At 37.8% G+C, this 20,222-nt stretch overlaps 1 protein-coding gene across 2 annotated transcripts in view; it reads right to left on the minus strand.

Annotated features, from left to right (window-relative positions):
- CHCHD3 (coiled-coil-helix-coiled-coil-helix domain containing 3) overlaps positions 1-20,222 on the minus strand; it is a 279,301-nt gene that overhangs the window by 170,588 nt on the left and 88,491 nt on the right. For both annotated transcript variants that reach the window (XM_012739744.3, XM_012739742.3), the window contains exon 4: positions 9,271-9,388. In XM_012739744.3, the coding sequence (XP_012595198.2) occupies positions 9,271-9,388 (118 nt within the window). The remainder of the gene's footprint in view (positions 1-9,270; positions 9,389-20,222) is intronic.

Below are 20,222 nucleotides of genomic sequence, written 5' to 3' on the forward strand. Positions count from 1 at the left end.
TAAGACAGGATTTAAAATAAGTGCATACATTAGGCTAAAGAAACTGTAAAAGGATGATGTTAATTTCTAAACAGAAATTGTATATGAGTAGATTTTTATAAGCACCAATAAAACTGGCCCAAGACACTGACTGGTGTTCTTTCTTATCAAGAGAATATTAAACACAAATATCGAATTAAATTTATAATCACTGTTTAGAACAGGCAGAGGGTAAGTATGGAACTTCATAACCACTTGTCATAAAAGATGGAAGAAGGGGGAAAGCCAGCCAGAAGATTCTAAACACTTAATCTAATAAACAAACTTCTGTGACAATGGAGACATCTGATATACCACAAGTAATCATAAATTATTGGTGCTGATCATTCCATTATATATTTTTTGAAAATAGCATGGTGCTGTCTGAGTAAATCATATTCTGCCTGGGGCTATGTAGCTTACCTCAAATTATTTCAGAATCATCTAAAATGACTCATTTTTCTATTAAAATGATTAATGGGCTAAATGAGGTATATAATAAATACTGCAGGTTTGTAAACAGATTCCTGCTCTCTACAGAATGGAGGCCTTACTTCATTTGGTAATTCTGCCCCTCGGTATTTTCAGGAGAAGTCATCCTTAAACTAGAGATAGTAAAGAAAAGAGTAGAATGAATCACACTGGAACCAAATGGTGACTGTCTCTATGGCAAAGGGAACAATTCAAGATACTTGAAAATAAAGCCCCCTGTCCAAATCAGGGCACAGTTCATAACATCAAGAAACACACAAAAAGTGTAACTCAGTACCATTTAGGAAGCATATGTGAGCAATAAAAGCAGGGATACACAAAAGGAATAAATACAGAGCTAGGATGTTCAACATTGTGAAGAATTTAATGTCTGATAAACAAAAATGAAGTAGCTCTCCTTGCACATGGAATATCACATGGTAGACAATACTGCTATTCAATTTTTGACTGAATTCATTAAACCACGGGTCTAAGCACAATAGGTTGAAAGTGATTCACAAAGGATATATCAGAACTGACAGTTGTGAGACTTACCATGAAGACAAACTAAAAAGACTGCTATTGAACGAAATGGGAGTTCATCTGTTTTACTGTCTCATTCAAAATATAATGTGCAAAACACTTAATTCGGATTTGTAAGGATTGACAGACTTGATTACACTTATGTTAAACTTTTAATTTGTTACATGTTAAAGTAAACACTGAGGGCCATATTTCTTAGCCTCTTCAGTAGGAAATGAGATTATGATGTCAGTTCAATAAAATTCCAAGGCCCTAATGACAGTTCATTTTAGACCAGGCAAGTGAAGCAAATATGTTAACAATAAATGCCAGACCATTAAAAAGAGATGGAATTATAACCAGCCCTTTGCACCTTAGTTACCTATGGATTTTTTTCAATGCTCTCCATATCTCACCTGGATACCAATAATGACCCAAGTGATAGGATGTCAATAAACTATTTATGGTGGGGCTAAGACAGAGGACACCACTCAACAATAGTTGCCCTGAACCAATTGGTTTGCAAGCAAGTTGTTGAATTTTCAGAATATGTTTAGAATGAAAATGCAACAACACATTCAAAGCAAAGTTACTCCCCATAGCTGTCTTTAAATAAGACTAATTGTTGCCAAGAACATCAATAGTGTTATACTCAATTGTGCTGTCTTCTTCTCTAATCACTTTGTCAACAAGGTCACATAGTCTGAGATAGTCCCTTGGAGAAAAACAATACAAGCAAATGGTGGCCACCTCTATAGTATGTTCACTGGGCAGGCTCCCTGATCTTAACAGGGAAACCTCCACTAGCAGAAACACGCTCAACCATTCTCTACGTCCAGACCCCCTTAGTATCTAGCTAGCATGGCATCTTGCTTCTCTAAGGCTATTTGGCTATGTTAAGATCCTAGGACTTTCTGCCAACCTCCTGGATGTGGAGGGGGTTTGAAAATGTACATTTGAGAAATATACTCATCTGGGTAAGTTTTTAGCATATAAACACTGAAATCTGTAATCATGGTCCTATTTATTCTTTGGGCTAGGCTGACAAACTGAAACTAAACATGTTTATCCCACTCCAGTGCAGTAGCAAACATACCTGAAGTTGCCCTGCCACTCCACAGAATATTTGATTAAACATCTCTTCATAAGGTTGTACTCATTCCAGCTGACAATCACAATGCTACCATAATACACAGGAAGTAGGTACCACATGTGACAACAAAGAACATAAAGAGAAAATAAGGCCCAAATGCTTTGTCCAAGAAACTGTAACGGCCTGCTGGATCCACATGCACAGGAGGCAAAAAAACACAGCGCCATGCCTCTGCTCTCACCTATCTTGAGGGATGATTCCCTTTGAATCTCCTAGTACGCTATTAACCGAGGAGTTACAAAGCATGGGACTTGCACATGGATCCCAGAGCCTAGTCTCACCAATAACACTGAAGAAAATATCTTACACCTAAATGGCTCAAATCTCTCAAACATAAAGTGGAAATCCTATATTTAAGTAGTCCTCAAAAGGAAAAGCTCAAAAGCATTAATTTCATTTTTAGCATTCAAAGCAAGCAAATATTGTAGGCATATTAGAATGACTGGGGCTTAGTGTCTAGGGCAAGAAAAACCAGCACATAACATATATAACCAGAGATAGAGCTTTAATGGGGGGGTCATAATTAAAGCACTAAATGGCACCAAAAAATAGCATTTTTTTTTTTTTTCATTTTCGCTAAGTGCCCAATAAAAGAAGCCAGGATAAACACTGTTACACTGCACTTTCATCCACCTGGCTAATTTTAATGATACTAAAAACCTCAGGTGATCACTCTTACTCCTCCTCTTTTACATAGAACTTTTGAACATGAACCATGTTGATCCTTTCCAAGTTACAACCCCAACTGTACTCTTCACCTGTGGGCGCAATTTCCCTTATATTAGGACAGCAGTGGTATTCTTATCTCTTTCCTTTAATTTAGTCATTTTTCTCCATACCCCAAATTCAAACCTTTTTTCTCTTTTAACATGAAATTTCAACTGTCACAGTTTGAAGCACAAACAAAACACAGAACTAAAAAGCACACAGCACAAAATTAATCAATTCTTCCTCTTGATTGCTTCACTGGTGCGTTTCAGACAAAAAGGAAACTGGGGATGAAAAGTGACATTTTGGTGAAACAGTTGCTTAAATCTGCAAAAACTAAATTTATGCATTCACCCACCCTATTTTTTAATGTTATTTTTTTCAAAACAGTATGAGGTTTTACAAATTCAAAAATTATAGCGTAAGTGTCAGGGTGGGAGAGGAAATCCAAGGTAAGAATGACCTTCCCCACAAACCTCAGATTTGACTGGAAACTCTTTAAAGAAAAGCAACCAGGTCTAACTCATCTTTGCATTCCCAGAGAACTAACAGCACCTACTACACAGTGGGTGTTTAATAAATAATGAAGAGCAATTCAGAAAGGTACTAAAATACCTAATATTCTGACTCATGTTCTCACCAAGAGTTGAACAAAACAATCAGTGCAATCTCTGAGGCCAGGACCTTCCTCGATGCTACACTGAAGTCAGACTTCACAGTTATGCTGAACCCAGGACATTTTTTAAATTGATTACTAATTTTTTCTATTTAAAATGGTACAGAATTGCTGACACTAGACCTTGTAGTTAACCTTGTTGCTTCTCTTAACCCCTCAAAACTAAAATCTTAGAAATACTATCTCACAAATATTTCTTACATCTCTCCTTTTCTCTGCCTCCCTGCTAGCACTGCCCTAATTCAGGCACCATCTGCTCCCACTTGGATTAATGCATGGCTTTCTCACTGGTCTCTGTGCTTCCAGTCATGTCCTCCTCTATTCCTCCTCTCACAATTCACTGGAGTGAGCTATCCAAATATCTAACTATTTCATTGCTTCCTTCAAACTCTTCTATGTGTCTAGCGTAGGGTTCTTCACAAGCATGCATGGTCCTCCCCTCCAGGATCTCAGGCCCTGCCAACTACCTCTGCCTCAGCCCCCAACACTCCTTGCCCCGAACATCCCACTCAACAGCTCCTTGTAGTGCCCCACTGTCCCCATGCTTCATTGCTTTTGCCTGCAATATCCGAAAATGTACCATCTCTTCTCCTCAACGTTGGGGGCAAACTCTGCTCATCCTTCAAGAGTCAGCTCAGGTATGCTTCCCCAGAAGTGATTTCCCCAGAAAATCTTTCCTATTCTTTCCCACTCTTCTCCTATTTCCAGGACTTGAGTAAATTCAATTATTCATTTATTCAACCAACAAATATTTATTGACTGCTTACTGTTTGCTCAGCACTGGCATATATTAGGCACTCAAATATGGGTTTAACAATTCAATGCAGATATAGCAATGAGTTAAAAAGAATACAAATTTCCTGCTTTCACAAAAGTGAGATTTCTTGCAAGACTATAAGAAGTATGGTTCTGCAAAAGACTTAGCACTTTTAAACATTTTTAACGTATCTGCTTCCCATGTTATACTATGAATTCCTTAAGGATAGGATTTTGTCTTCTTCATTTAGTACTTAGTTCATGGAGACATGAACAGTAAGCACTCAATAAAACATCTGTCCAAAGAGTGAAGGAAACTATCTCACATTTAGCTTTACAACTTCCAGAATATTTAAGTAAATAGTGCCTTATGTAAGTAAATCAAGACTTCCTTTAAAGTTTAGATTTTCTAAAAAATGAGAACACTACACAGTTCCATGGCAATAGCAAGAAACATCTAATATTAAACCAGCATAACTTAATAAGACAGAAAAAAGAGTGAATCAAAATTCTAATTGGATTAATAAAATGTGGTATATGTATACCATGGAGTACTATTCAGCTCTAAGAAACAACGGTGATATAGCACATCTTATATTTTCCTGGTTAGAGCTGGAACCCATACTACTAAGTGAAGTATCCCAAGAATGGAAAAACAAGCACCAGATATATTCTCCAGCAAACTGGTATTAACTGAGTAGCACCTAAGTGGACACATAGGTACTACAGTAATAGGGTATTGGGCAGGTGGGAGGGGGGAGGGGGGTGGGTATATACATACATAATGAGTGAGATGTGCACCATCTGGGGGATGGTCATGATGGAGACTCAGACTTTTGGGGGGAGGGGGGGAAATGGGCATTTATTGAAACCTTAAAATCTGTACCCCCATAATATGCCGAAATAAAAAAAAAATTCTAATTGGCATTTCAAAAAGAAATAATATATAACTGCAAAGTAAAAAAAAAGCAACGTACTACTCTTCAATTTTAAAAAAATGTAATGACATAGCAAATATTAGATTCCATGTACAAGAGCTTAAAAATACACAAAATAACAAGTTGCGTTAACTTTACAGGTTTCCTGGTCCTGTCCTTTTTATTAGTCCTCATTCTTTACAGAGGTGTTTTCCCACTCCTAAGCAGCATACTTTCTTTTTCCAATTGAGATAACTCACTGCCTTCGGACCAGTCCTAGAAACATATTTTTAATGTGAATTTCATTTAACATTTTCATGCAGGTAAAATCATCAGTAAACTGCCTCTTCCAAAGCCTCTGGATAAAATCACCGGTCAATGCTGGGTAGGGAGAGAGGCTGGTATGCTCTCCCTACTAGGAGAGTAGGGAGTAAGATTAATCTAGAGTAAGATTAACAGCTTCCCCAGCTAAAGCAATTCTTCCAAAGGGAGAAGTTTTGATCTGATCCTATTTTAAAACTTCAACAGGGCCATCGTGACTTTGCTCTTCAAAGAGCTTTAATAAAGCTAGCTGCTAAAACAACTGTGGGAAGAAAAACCTGGACTTATTTCACAGTACCAACGTCACATCAGCTCCTCTCCCCACACCCCCAGGGCCCCAGTTCTCCTGAAAGACAGCTTTTTAATTACTTCAAATGTGTGAAAACCAACCTTTACTTCCTGCAGGCTGCAACACTGGGTTCTAAATAAAGAGGACTAAAACCAGTGTTTGGCTATCACTTAGAGTCGCATGTACTAGAATTAAGAATGGCGGCAATAGGGGCTTAGCACTCACAGCAAAAAGCAAAGCCAACATTCTTGGGGTGACTCACACATGAATTACAGGTTCTCAAGATGCCCACCTCTCCTGTTGGGGATCAAGAAACTAAGGAACAACAACAGGCCTACAGTCACATTCCACACCACATGACTCTGTTTTAGAGAAAGGTGGTATGCGTAATCTGAAAACCTAAAGCGTGTGGCAAATATATACGTGGTGGAAAAAAGGCAGAAAGTACTCCATACCTCTAAACATTAATGGGAGCTGACAGAATTACAACACTACTCATTTTCTTAGTAATTTTTTTATTTTCTATGATATTCTTGTATTATTTTAATAATAGGAGAAAACTCAATGAAATACATCCAACCATTAAAAAGTGACCATACAAAAACAAATTTATTGGCATGGAAACCTTTACCATATAGTCTAAATGTTTTGATGTGAAGGCTATTGAATGAGTTATATAAATATGTATATACTATTATCTGTTTGAGGAACTACATTTGCACATATAAAAATAAATCTTAATAGAAATCGAAAAGGAATATAAAACCTACGAACCAGAATGTTAGCAGCAGTTATCTCTGGATAACTGAGATGATTCTGGTACTCTGAGTGATTTTAATATTTTTCGTATTTATTTTCCGATCTTTATCCAACGACTATGTATGTCTTCTATAACAGCAAATAATGACAATAAAGGAATAAATTTGGCAAATAAATCAGGAATTAAATTGCCATAAGTAGCCATGTTGCTGTGGCCATGACAACCACTCAGATGTCTGAGAACACTCAAGGCAAGAAGGGACTCTCTGAATCAGCTATCTTTCTCCTGTATAAATTCTACTTTTGTTCCCTAAGTGCTTTGAAGACTCTATTTGGCCAATATTATGATAGATGCTGAAATTCAGGAGTTCTGAGTACTGTAATTTACCATCTATACCCACAACCCCAGAATCATTAAGGAAGAAGATCTACAAAACAGAATGTACAACACCAGTTTCTTATGCTTAACCAGCTAAACAAAAGAAAATAAAGGCACACAACAGATAAGATTTATTAGATAAAAAGAGCAAATAGACTGAAGATATGCTATTCCAACCACACCACACTGCGTAATATAATTTAATACCTTTTTATACTTTTACATTTTTTGTGAAAACTCTCCTCTTTCTATGTCTTTGTGTGTGTGTGGGGGTGTATGTGTGTATGTGTGTATATGTGTATATGTGCATGTGTATATAATAAGCTTTTTCAGTTTTTTAATCTTGTTTGTCTCCAGGAACTAAGAGAACAAAACAAGTTCAATGGAAGAAAGGTAAAAAGAGAAGAGTGCTTCAAGGATAAGATGCAAAGGGGCAAAAGCTGGGGCCAAATGCCAACCAGGGATTCTTCTGCCCTCTGGAGGCTAAGAATTTTGTTCTCCCAGCTTCCTCAAACACGAGCACTATTAACCCTCTCCACTCCACCCTCAGCCTTCAAATTGGCGACTTTAATATGCATAAAAATGACCCTTCAGCCTACTGGCCTGACAGTTTTTTAACTCCCTCAAAAAAAAATCCTTCAGCTCAGACGTGCAACAGATATAATCACCAATTGCATTACTCAATGCTCACTGTCTTTAATTCTAAAATTATTCTCCTTGCACAATGACTGACTTTCCTTCCCCCTCTCTTATTCTCTTAGTTCCACAGAATGTGTGTGCTGCTCTCAGGTGGCTGCCAGTCAGCCCACTGACATTTCTTCCTTCCTGTCACCAAGGTTTTGGCTTCACTATCTACCCCTGCAGCCTGGCCCTGGATTAGTCACTAAAGAAATGGATTCATTGTACATGAACTTCCTTTCATTCTCTCTGTTTGCATCTGGTAATTGGTTAGCCTCTCAACAAAATGACCAAAGTAAAGAACAGGTGAGAACAGAAACTAACCCTTTTCTTATGAAGTATTAATGATTCCCAATTGCCTAATGAACAAGGAACAGCCCCTTCACTCTTGCATTCAAAGATCTCCACTGCATGGTCTCACTCTCCCTGCCCAACGAGTTCCCAAATGTTTTACAACGAGGACTAAAGATTCTGAGAAGTTATATCTGGGTTTCTAGGAAGGCCCATGTAGGCACTGAGCAGCCAGGACTCTAGGCGTCATCCAGAGAAGCTCCACTTTTATCTAACAATAGGAAATTGTTCAATAAATTATACTGAATACAGAAGACAGATTACTCAGCCATTAAAAACAATATTTCAGAAAAATGTTTGGCAACATAGGAAAATGTTCATGATCCTAAACATTATATATGGCATTATCCATTCTTCAATATGTAACAAACCTATAAAAGACATAGTCTAGAGGGAAACACATAACAGTGTAAACTGTAGTTATATCAGAAAGACAGATTTACAAGTGCCTTTTAAATTTTCTTTTTTCTATTAATAATCATTTTTTTAAAAAACATGTCTATGTAATTTTTTTTAATTATTTTCTTTAGAAAAATTATTTGTTCTCTTCAAAAAGATCGTTTTCCAATGCCCTTGCTCTGTATTTTCTCTTTCCTACAGCCAGAGAGTAACTGAGCAAACCTTACTCACCTTTGCTGGAGTGTTCCAGACTAACATCTGGTAGTCACCAGCAGGGAAAGAAAGAAGGCCAGGCTGCTGGCCCCAGAGATTTCAAAGACAATCAAACCAAAAACAGGGGATAAAAAAATAAATTAACAAGACAATTCCTCAGGCATGATACATGTGCCTGTGTCTGTGTGTTGGTATTTACTTCAATACTTATGAATTTACCTGCCTTAAAGCCCTTGGTGTGTGTGTGTGTATAAGACAGAATCTCATTCTGTCACCCAGGCTGGAGTGCAGTGGCACAATCATGGCTCACTGTAACCTTGAATTCTTGGGCTCAATTGATCTCTCACCTCAGCCTCCCATGCCTGGCTTTTTTTTTTTTTTTTTTAAGAGAATGGGTATTGTTATGTCACCCAGGCTGATCTTCAACTCTTGGCCTTCACCTCCCAAAGTGCTGGGATACAGGCACGAGCCATCACGCCCAGCCCTCAATGGTTAATCTTAAATTGTCAGCTACCTATAAGAGGCAAAAATGAAGAAAATCTAAGCAAAAAGAACATGAATATTATTAAAACTAAAAGTTGGCACAGAGTACTTTGCTTTTCCCAAACATTAGGGATTTCCCTGTAGGCAAGAATTTTCTACTAAATCTTTAATGCTCACCAGGTGCTTTGCCTTAGCGCGTTCTTCCTCACTTGATATCCTCTCTCGAAGGATAGCCCTGGTTAACTGCTCATTGGCAGCTGCCCTCTCCCGGTCCAGCTCTTTGCCTTGCTTTAGTCTGAAATGACAAGAAAGGTGTAACTTAGAAAAGGTATTTTATTAGTTGATATTATTTCTTGTTAAATAGTTAAATAAAAAGATAGAAACATAGCCAAAAGAGTCATAGCTGAAATCATTTGGCCCATAATCTATCAAAAGTAGGTGGAGCAGTAAATCCTCATGCAGCCTCTAACCAAGCATTTAAAATAGCCAATTCAAATACATGAAGAAGCTTATTAAGTTGGCTACCAAACATATCTAAGTTTTACAAAGTTCTTATGTAAAACTGAAATCTGCCCACCAAAAAATTCTTTCCCTTGTACCTCCATCTGTCCTCTAGAAATTTAAGTAATAAAACTAATTAAGAAGCCATCTACATGACAAATATTTGAAGGCAACCATCATCTTCCCCTCAAAACTGGCTCAACTATTTATTGAATAGGCTGCATATGCTATGGCTCACATCTGTAATTCCAGACTTTGGGAGGCTGAGGCAGGAAGATCACTTGCGGCCAGGAGTTTGAGACCAACCTGGGCAATATAAATTTAAAATTTTTTTAAATTAGCTGCACAAAGTTGCACATACTTGTAGTCCCCACTACTCAAGAGGCCTGAGGTAGGAGGATTGCTCTAGCCCAGGAATTTGAGGTTACAGTGAGCTATGATTGCATCACTGCACTCCAGCCTGGCTGAATACACACCAGAAACTGAGCTAGGCATTGAGGACACAATAGTGAACACAACAGACAGGTTCCTATCCTTGTGGATTTTATATTACAGTGGGGAAAACAGAGACGTTCGAGAACTAATAACACAATGAAGATATCTTTCCTCCCCATTTGTCACCCCCATTTTCCAACAATCCTCATATGCAAATATGGCTACGCCTTTAAACAGCAGGGCTCCTTACTTCATGAATGACTCCAATGTGTTCCTTAGCTCTATACTAAACCTCCACACTCTACACGTGGTCTAATAAAGACAGCAGAACCTTACCTCCCCACATTTGCACACAATACTAATTCTATTAATGAAGCATAAGATTGCATTAGGTTTATCAGTAGCCTCATCACACAATTAGATCATATTAAGTTACAATCCACTAAAATCCCTCATTGTATACAATAAAGATAAATTACTTTGGCACCGATTTTTGCCATACTGCCCGGCACATAAAGGCATTCAGTAATCACTGAATGAGAGAACATTTCAGTCTAATCTCATGGACAAAGATTTTCTGATTACCTTTTCTTCTTTGAGAGAGCAACCCCACTATACCATCATATTCCTGAAGGTATGTATACGCTATGCTTTAAAAAGAAAAGGCAAAATTGTTATGTTGGTATAAGTGAAATTCTGAATGAAATCTATAAGTGTAAATGATGAGCACAAAATTCTACTCAGTACTAGCCTATCAAATTTCAGTTTTAAAAAGATTCTTGAAAAGAACTGAAGAAGGCAAAAATTTTTTGTTGCTATTTTTAAATTGCCATTTCATCCTGATACTTTGGAATTCCAGAAATCAATTATAACAGATAATATCACCTTGTAAAATATATTCCAAACTTACAATGCTTTTCCCCTAAAAATTATACCTGTATGGCTTTGTGTCTTGAATAAAAAAGAATAATCAAAACAAATTAAAACTTGCACTTTGAAATTCTCTAATGCAAAAGTAATCTTCAGGAAACATCATAAGTAATAAGCACACTGATGCTTATACAAACCAAATTTTTCTAAATTATTTCATGAAGACAATATAATAAATTCAGCAATATCAATAATATCAATACATTAACTCCATTAGATATGTTGTAAGAGAACAGCAATAATTAGAATTCATGCCACTTGCCTACAACAGCAGTTCTGAAAGTATGGCCCACAAACCAGCAGCAGCAGCACGACCTGAGAACTTGTTAGAAAGGTAAATTCTTAAACCCCACCCTACACTTGCAGAACCAGGAACTAAGAGTAGTGTCTAGCAAACTGTGTATTAATAAGCCCTATAAGTGATTATGATTCTGAAGTTTGAGAGCCACAGCCTTCAGTTACCAAAATAGATTTTTACCCAAATAAATCCTATCGATAAATAAAAGGAAAGTAATACCAAAAATGAAGTGGTCCACATGAGAATATTGCGGTGACAACTGCTTAAGTTATAGTATCAAGAGTACAAAACTGTGCATTTAAAGCATTTTTACGGGCATCTTACCTTTGAGCAAAAAACATGACCTCAGTAAAATATTACATGTGAAGTGGAAACTAGAATAAAATAATAAAACTACTATCACTTATGGATCACATACTATGTGCCAAGCACTATGCTAGGCACTTGGCATACATACACAAAACTTTTATTATAATGACATTATTAGCTTATAAACATAAAATGAATGCATACAACTAGATTTTATCATATCTATCACATTTGGTGTATCCAAAAAAAAAATTTTTTTTTTTTGAGAGAGGGTCTCACTCTGTTGCTCAGGCTAGAGTGCAGTGGTGTCAACACAGTGCGCCACAACCTCAAACTCCTGGGCTCCAGCAATCTTCCTGGCTTAGCCTCTAAAGTAACTGGGACTACAGGAAGGTGCCACAACACTTGGCTGATTTTTCTATTTTTTTTTTTTGTAGAGTTGGGGTCTTACTGGTGCTCAGGCTGGTCTCCAATTTCTGCCCTCAAGTGATCCTCCCGCCTCAGCCTCCCAAAGTGCTAGGATTACAGGCGTAAGCCACTTCACCTGGCCTGATGTATCAAATTTTAAAGTACTGCTATTTTAACAATAACTGCATTTTTTTCTATTTGAGTTTACTTATATATGGCATAAATTTTAATTATAAATGGAGTTATAATTGGTTCAACTTTAAGAACTATAAGGTCATAAAGTTTTAGCAAGTTAATGAGAAAGAAATAAAACCATAAAAATAAGGATTTCTTAGCTTGCCATACTTGGTGCAGACATACAAACACTAGAATGAATTCCTGGGTCAAATCAAGGCTCTCTATTTATTAATACTGTCTGAACAAGTCATTAATCTCCCTGAGTCCTCTTACTCTCATGGGTAAAATGAATTGATGTAGTATCTATCATACAGGATTCTACATAAACAAAGCACTTAGCACAATGCCCATAATATAATAAGCAATCAACAAACATTAGGTCAGTAGCAATAATAATATTTGTAGGCACTACGGGCTCAGAAATAGAGAAAGCAGTGATTTTCTGAAATGAAAAGCAAATCTCCAAATTCACTAAAGAGACTGTGACCACATAATAGTTTTGTCTTCTCCATCTCTTTTTCCAATTTTTTGCCAATAAGAAATTCTGGGCCAGGCATGGTAGCTCACGCCTGTAATCCTAGCATCCTGGGAGGCCGAGGCGGTAGGATAGCTTAAGGTCAAGAGCCAGGCATGGTGGCACATGCCTGTAGTCCCAGCTACTCAGGAGGCTGAGGCAGAAGGATAGCTTGAACCCAGGAGTTTGAGGTTGCTGTGAGCTAGGCTGACGCCACAGCACTCCAGCCTGGGCAACAGAGCGAAACTTTGTCTCAATAAAAAAAAAAAAGAAGAAGAGGAAGGGGAGGGAGGGAGGGAGGGAGGGAGGGAGGGAGGGAGGGAGGGAGGGAGGGAGGGAGGGAGGGAGGGAGGGAGGGAGGGAGGGAGGGAGGGAGGGAGGGAGGGAGGGAGGGAGGGAGGGAGGGAGGAAGGAAGGAAGGAAGGAAGGAAGGAAGGAAGGAAGGAAGGAAGGAAGGAAGGAAGGAAGGAAGGAAGGAAGGAAGGAAGGAAGGAAGGAAGGAAGGAAGGAAGGAAGGAAATAAATTCTGCTTTATTTTTATTATCTTCAAGGACTTCTAAAATCAAAAACTGACTCTATTGACTCTAGAACACTACCCTTTGATGTGCTTCTTCCTTTCTTTCCCACTTGTCTATTGCTCCATAAGGACAAGGACTTCAATTATGTTTGTTCCCTGCTATATCCCCAGGAGTTGTAACAGTGCCTGCCACATAGTAAGCACTCAACAAAAACTTGTTGAATGCACGTATGCATGCATGTATGAATAAACGAATGAATGAATGGCATATTACCAACCATACAAATAGGAAAAAAATGGAAAACATACTGCAAAAATATAGAAGACTGAGGAATACAGGAAACAATTAGAGAGCCGAGCCACGGTGTTCTATGTAGTACACATGTGATATAATCCTGGACTACACTAAATAACCTGCAACAGAGGGTGCCACAACATTCCAGAGCTTCTGGAACATCAGTGCCTAGCTGTATTTGACTGTTAGATGCAGAGATATTGGCAGTGGTACAAACTGACCAAAATGAAAATTATTTTCCTTTCTTAATAAATTCTTATTCTTTCATTTATCCTTACAAATAGAACTACACAAATTCCTGACTAATTTATTTTAAAGGAATGTCTATAAACAAACAACAAAAAAAATTAAAGGTCTGTGCAGTGACTGTTTAAGAAACAGAATCTTGGCCGGGCGCGGTGGCTCACGCCTGTAATCCTAGCTCTCTGGGAGGCCGAGGCGGGCGGATTGCTCGAGGTCAGGAGTTCGAAACCAGCCTGAGCAAGAGTGAGACCCCGTCTCTACTATAAATAGAAAGAAATTAATTGGCCAAATAATATATATAGAAAAAATTAGCCGGGCATATGGTGGCGCATGCCTGTAGTCCCAGCCACTTGGGAGGCTGAGGCAGAAGGATCGCTTGAGCCCAGGAGTTTGAGGTTGCTGTGAGCTAGGCTGATGCCATGGCACTCATTCTAGCCTGGGCAACAAAGCGAGACTCTGTCTCAAAAAAAAAAAAAAAAAAAAGAAAGAAACAGAATCTTATCTTGTACCTTCAAGGAGTTTGGACATAGGACCCAGAACAAATTCTCGTTTCCTACTGGCACTTTAGTGGTACAATCTAACAAACCTCAATTTTCTCAGCTTTAAATCTGAAGTTTGAACTATGGTTAGCTGCAAGGGACCTTAAGATTATAATCTATAAATACCACACTTTTCACTTATTATTTTTCATTCCATAAAAATTCCTTTAAAAGGTGGCAAGGCATAGATGAAACAGAGGGGTTTCATCTCCAAATTTTATACTGTTGTGGTTTCTACTCAATGGGTACTTATATTTCTACTCTGATCCTGAGATTGCCTACTACTGTACTTAACAAAAACTGTATACTATGTAAGAGTAAATGATTTAGATCCCCAAATTCTTCAGTGTATAATTACTGGGTGGCAAGCACTACTATGAGAATAAAATAGTGAGCAAGAAACACAATCGTCCCCCATGAAGCTTAACTGTAAATGACAGATGCACTATTTTATAAAAATGAGGATGCTATGACTCTACGTGGGTGGGACTGGTATTTGATTTGATGTCTACAAGACATTAACTGAGCAACATGAGGAAGGGGAAAGTGTCCTGGGCAGAGGAAACATTAACGGGTCCAGAAGCACCAAGAAAGGCCTTCCTTCAGTTAGAGTCCTGTGACAACCTTCTTAGAAGGGTTCCTGAAGCTTGAAATTGCTTCTGCAAAGATTTGCTTGCTTTCAAATTATTTTGGAGGGCAGAGTTTCAGATAAATGGTGTACTAATTGAGGTGTGTGGGGTTTTTTGTTTTGTTTTTCTGGAAGTAAAAGCAACAAATTAGAAACTTCTAAATTGTCCTATTTCCCACTTCCCCAACCTTCACCTCCAAAAAATTCATTTACAGCAATACTTCCTTCTAATAAGTTTCCTATTTCACTGATTCACATAAATCATTTAATGAGCTACACCACTTTGCAAAGAAAAACTGCTTATATTTTCAGAAACCTCCAATTCTTTTCCGAGCTTACTCTCTAGTCCCCCTAGTTTTTCATCCCACCAACCCATTCTATTCAACAGCCATCTGTGGTGAAAGGTAAATGTCCGTGTTCTCAACCAATTTTTCTCTCTTTTTGAGCTGAATAAGATGACCTTGCCTTCTGGGCTTCTCTGAATGCTACCGCCCCAGTGTAAGAGCTATAAAATCAGAAACCATGTTGTTTTGGAAACACTTCACCAGGGAGAAGAGCGAAGCTCTCAGTGACCCGAAAGTGAGCACTTTACATCTAAGGTCCTGTAAGGAAGGCCTGAGATAAAATAAGTCTTGTTATTAACTTGGGTTTCCAAAGATTTAAGAATTAACTCAAAACAAAACTGAACATACCAAATATCTTAGCAAATACATTCCCTGTTTTATTTATTGGCATTTCCCACTTATTATTTCAGATCTCCTGGTTTAATACATTCTACACATTAAGCCCCTGATTTAAGTTTCATTTAAATTTCCTTCTTTTAAATACATATCTCTCCTCATTTAAATTCCCTAGAGTTTTAAGCAAAGAAGTAGGAGTTTAGTGTAAACTTTTCTTATTTGCATTAAGTAATTGGATAGCTTGCCTAAGCTTAATCAAACAAATACCAGTCAGGGCTGCCCTTAGACCTGAAGCCCTAGCAACTTGGCTCTTCTGCTTGGTATATTCTCAATCATGAGAGACTTAAGACACACCAGCAAAATGAATTTCTAAAACACCAGCCAAATTTCCTATAATGAATATTATTACCTATCCTTTTAAATGGAAAAAAATAGACTACTCATAAACATTCAACCCTCATAGACATCTGGTATAAAACCTAGTTCTATATATTTCAGTCCCAGAGTAAAAACCAGCCAGTCGTATTTTATTTCAAAGAAACCAAAGGTTTTAAGTAAGAGGGAAGAGAATTGTAAAGATAACTTTAGTGCGGCAATTTTTATATACTAGACTTCACTGTCCTCCATGAGGGAGGCATTGCTATCTCCATGTTTAATATAAGAAAAACTGAGAAGCACAACAGAGGCATGAGAGACCCTGATCTGCTCTCCAAAGCCATGTTTCCTAAACTCCCTCAACTAACCCCCCCTACAGGAATTAATTTCCATTATATTACTAACCTTTGTCGTCATATAAGGGCAGTTTTTAAATCTTTTATTATTCATGGTTATTTTAAAGTAAGCTCTTTTATTTGGTTTCACTGTATCAAGTCAGAGTTCTCCAGAGTCTAAATTGTTACCACCCATTTCCCAAAGCGTTTTGGCTTTCAATGGCCCTAAACGTTTCTCTGAACCTGGGCACTGCTCATATGGCTATTCACAAATACTCAGATTTATCTTCATGTAAGCTGACACATAAGTAATTCTATACAATTCTAGCTTAGAAAATTACTTCATAATTTAATATATAAGGCCATTATACTACTGAGAGAAACTTGATAAGAACCTCAGATAATGGGTGAGAATAAATGGGAAACTGAAATTGTTAGAGATAAAGTGATTTGACTAAATGATTTATCTAAAGTTGAACTATGACCGCTATACACAGACAATATCTGCAAAATATTGCAACGTACTTGACTCAGAAGAACTGTTTCACACACTGGAAGAGAAAAATGAGTGATTACAACCTCAAAGGTCATTTTAATGCTAATGATGAATTTTACTTTAATGCATCATACTTTGTCAGAACATGCTGAACTAGCACTCAAAACTGTTTACTATTCATTTTTAAATAGAAAAGCTGAGCTGGGTAATTCAACGAACTAATTAATAGACTATTAAAAATAATGATGGAACAAGTATACAGCTTTCTATTAATAAGTCTTTACAAAAATAAAAGTACATAGAGGCATAACACTTCTCAGCTCAAATTATTTTCAAATCCTGGAAGGAAATGTACTTGGATTGAGATTCCAAAATAAACATGAACATACATGGCCATGTTAAATTCATAAGTAATATCTGTACCTGTGACAGGTAAAGACATAACACTTATTATGCTTACTTTGTGCCAGATACAGATCTAAGTACTTGATAGGTGTAACTCATTTAATCCTCACAACAACATTATTGATTATATTTCAGATGAGAAGCTGAGGCACAAAGGAACTATGTAAGACTGAGGTTTATAAGTACAGTTGACCCTCAAACAACACAAGTTCAAACTGTGAGGAACAGGGATTTTTTTCAATAATTATACTGGAAAATCTTTTGGGGGATTTGCAACAATTTGAAAAACCTCATAGGTGAACCGTGTGGCTCCAAACTACAGCCCTCAACCCTCCAGCCACACACCAATACTAGTCCATGGGCTGTTAGGAACCAGGCCGCACGGCAGCAGGTCAGTGGCAGGCTAGCAAGCAGAGTCTCATCTGTTTTTTTGTTTGTTTGTTTCTTTGTGGTTTTTTATTGTTTTTTTTTTTTTTTTTTTTTGAGACAAAGTCTCACCGTGTTGCTCAGGCTAGAGTGCCATGGTGTCAGCCTAGCTCACAGCAACCTCAAACTCCTGGGCTCAAGCAATTCTTCTGTCTCAGCCTCCCAAGTAGCTGGGACTACAAGCATGCGCCACCATGCCTAATTTTTTAAATGGGATAATTTTTAAACATATATATTTTTAGTTGGCCAATTAATTTCTTTCTATTTTTAGCAGAGATGGGGCCCCACTCTTGCTCAGGCTGGTTTCGAACTCCTCACCTTAAGTGATCCTCCCACATCAGCCTCCCAGAGTGCTAGGATTACATGGGTGAGCCACCGCATCCAGCCAGCTTCATCTGTATTTACAGTTGTTCCCCATCCTTGCATCACCACCTGAGCTCCACCCACCCCACCCCACTACAGCCCATGGAAGACTTATCTTCTAATAAACCAGTCCCTGGTACCAAAAAGGTTGGGGACTGCTAGCCTAGAAATATCAAAAAAATTTAGCTATGTCATGAATGCATGAACCATATGTAGATTACGTCTATTTCATCATTTACTACTACATAATATACATAAAATCTATAGTAAAAAATTAAATTTATCAAAACTTATACAAATACAGAGCATACATGGCACCATTCACAGTTGAGAGAAATGCAAACATAAAGATGTAGTATTAAATCATAATTGCATAAATTAACTGTCATGCATACTGTACTACTACAATAATTTTGCAACCATCTCCTGTTGCTATTGTCGTAAGCTAAAGTGTTGCAAGTATCCACTTAAAACACCATATGACGCTAATCATCTCCACTTGAGCCATGAGCAGTTTGTCTCTCCAGTAAGTTCTGCATCTCAATAAAAAGTGGTATCTCGGAAGTTCTCACATATTTTTCATTGTGTTTAGTGCAATACCATAAACCTAGAAAAACACCATGGGACCCATACAAAGTGCTACTAGTGATGCTAGATGTGCTTCCAAGAAGCAGAGAAAAGTCATAACATTACAAGAAATAGTTGAATTGCTTGATATGTGTCATGGATTGATGTCTGCAGCTACACTTGCCCACCATTTCAAGATAAGTGAACCCAGAGTAAGGATCACTATAAAAAAAAGAAAGGGAAACTCGTGAAGCCATTCTGCAGCTACACCAGCAGGCATGGAAACCTTGCACTCTTTGCAAAATACCTCTTTATTTCATACTGAAAATTTAGCTTGTATGTGGGTACAGGATTGCTATAAGAAAGGCATATGTAGAGACTAATACAATTTGAGAAAAAGTGAAGTCATAATATGACAACTCAAAGCAAAAGGAAGGGGAGGACTTCAAGTTGGAGTACTTCATGCCAGCAAAGGATGGTTTGATAATTTTAGAAGGAGGTTTGGCTTAGAAAATGCCAGGATAACTGGAGAAGTAGGTTCTGCTGACCAACAGGCAGCAGACAAGTGCCCACACACCACTAAGAAAATCATTGAGGAGAAATGATGTCTGCCTGAACAGGTTTTTAACACAGACAAAAGTGCCCTATTCTACAACAAAAGTCACAAGAGAAACCTATTAGTAAGGAAGAGAAGGGAGTCCCGGGATTCAAGGCAGGAAGAGATAGGCTAACTCCACTGTTTTGTGCAAACGCAGTCAGGTTTAACCCCTTGTTTCTAAAGCTACTAACCAACCCCCAACCTTGAAGGGAAAGGATAAACACCAAATGCTAGTCTCTTGGTTGTACAACAAGAAGGCCTTTTTCTGAACTGGATCCATCAATGCTTTGTCCCCAAAATCAGGAAGTACTCTGCCAGCAAAAGGCGGCTTTTTAAAGTTTTTTCGATACTAGACAATGCCCCTAGCCACCAGGAATTTCATGAGTTCAACAATGCCCCTAAACACAACATCTCTAATTCAGCCTATAGATCAGGAGGTCATAAGGACTTTGAAAGCTCATAACACACAAGAGTCTATGGAAAGGATTATCAATGCCTTGGACAAGAACCCCGATAGAGAAAACAACATTAAGTGTGAAAGGACTACACCACTGAAGATGTCATTGTATTTATAGAAAAATTCACGAAAGCCATCAAGTCTGAAATAATAAATTCTTGCTGGAGAAAACTGTGTCCAGATATTGTGTATGACTTCCCAGGATTTACACCAGAGCCAATCAAGGAAATCATGAAAAAGATTGTGGATGTGGAAAAAAAAAAAATTAAAAAGGTGGGAATGAAAGGTTTCAGGATATGGATCTTGGAGAAATTCAAGAGCTAAAAGACACCATACCAGAGACATTAACAGAAGCTGACTTGGTGGAGATGAGTGCTTCTAAACCAATGCCAGATAATGAGGAGGAAGACACAGCAGCAGCAGCAGCGCCAGAAAACAAATTGACATCAGACAATCTAGCAGGATTCCAATTATTCAAGACTGCTTTTGACTTCTTTTACAACATGGACCCTTCTATGACATAGGCACTGAAACTAAAGCAAACAGTGGAAGAAGGATTGATACCATGTACAAACATTTTTAGAAAAATGAAAAAGCAAAAAAGTCAGACAGAAATGAAGATGATTTCTGTAA

Source organism: Microcebus murinus, chromosome 9 (genome assembly GCF_040939455.1).
Source record: "Microcebus murinus isolate Inina chromosome 9, M.murinus_Inina_mat1.0, whole genome shotgun sequence".
Lineage (NCBI taxonomy): Eukaryota > Metazoa > Chordata > Mammalia > Primates > Cheirogaleidae > Microcebus > Microcebus murinus.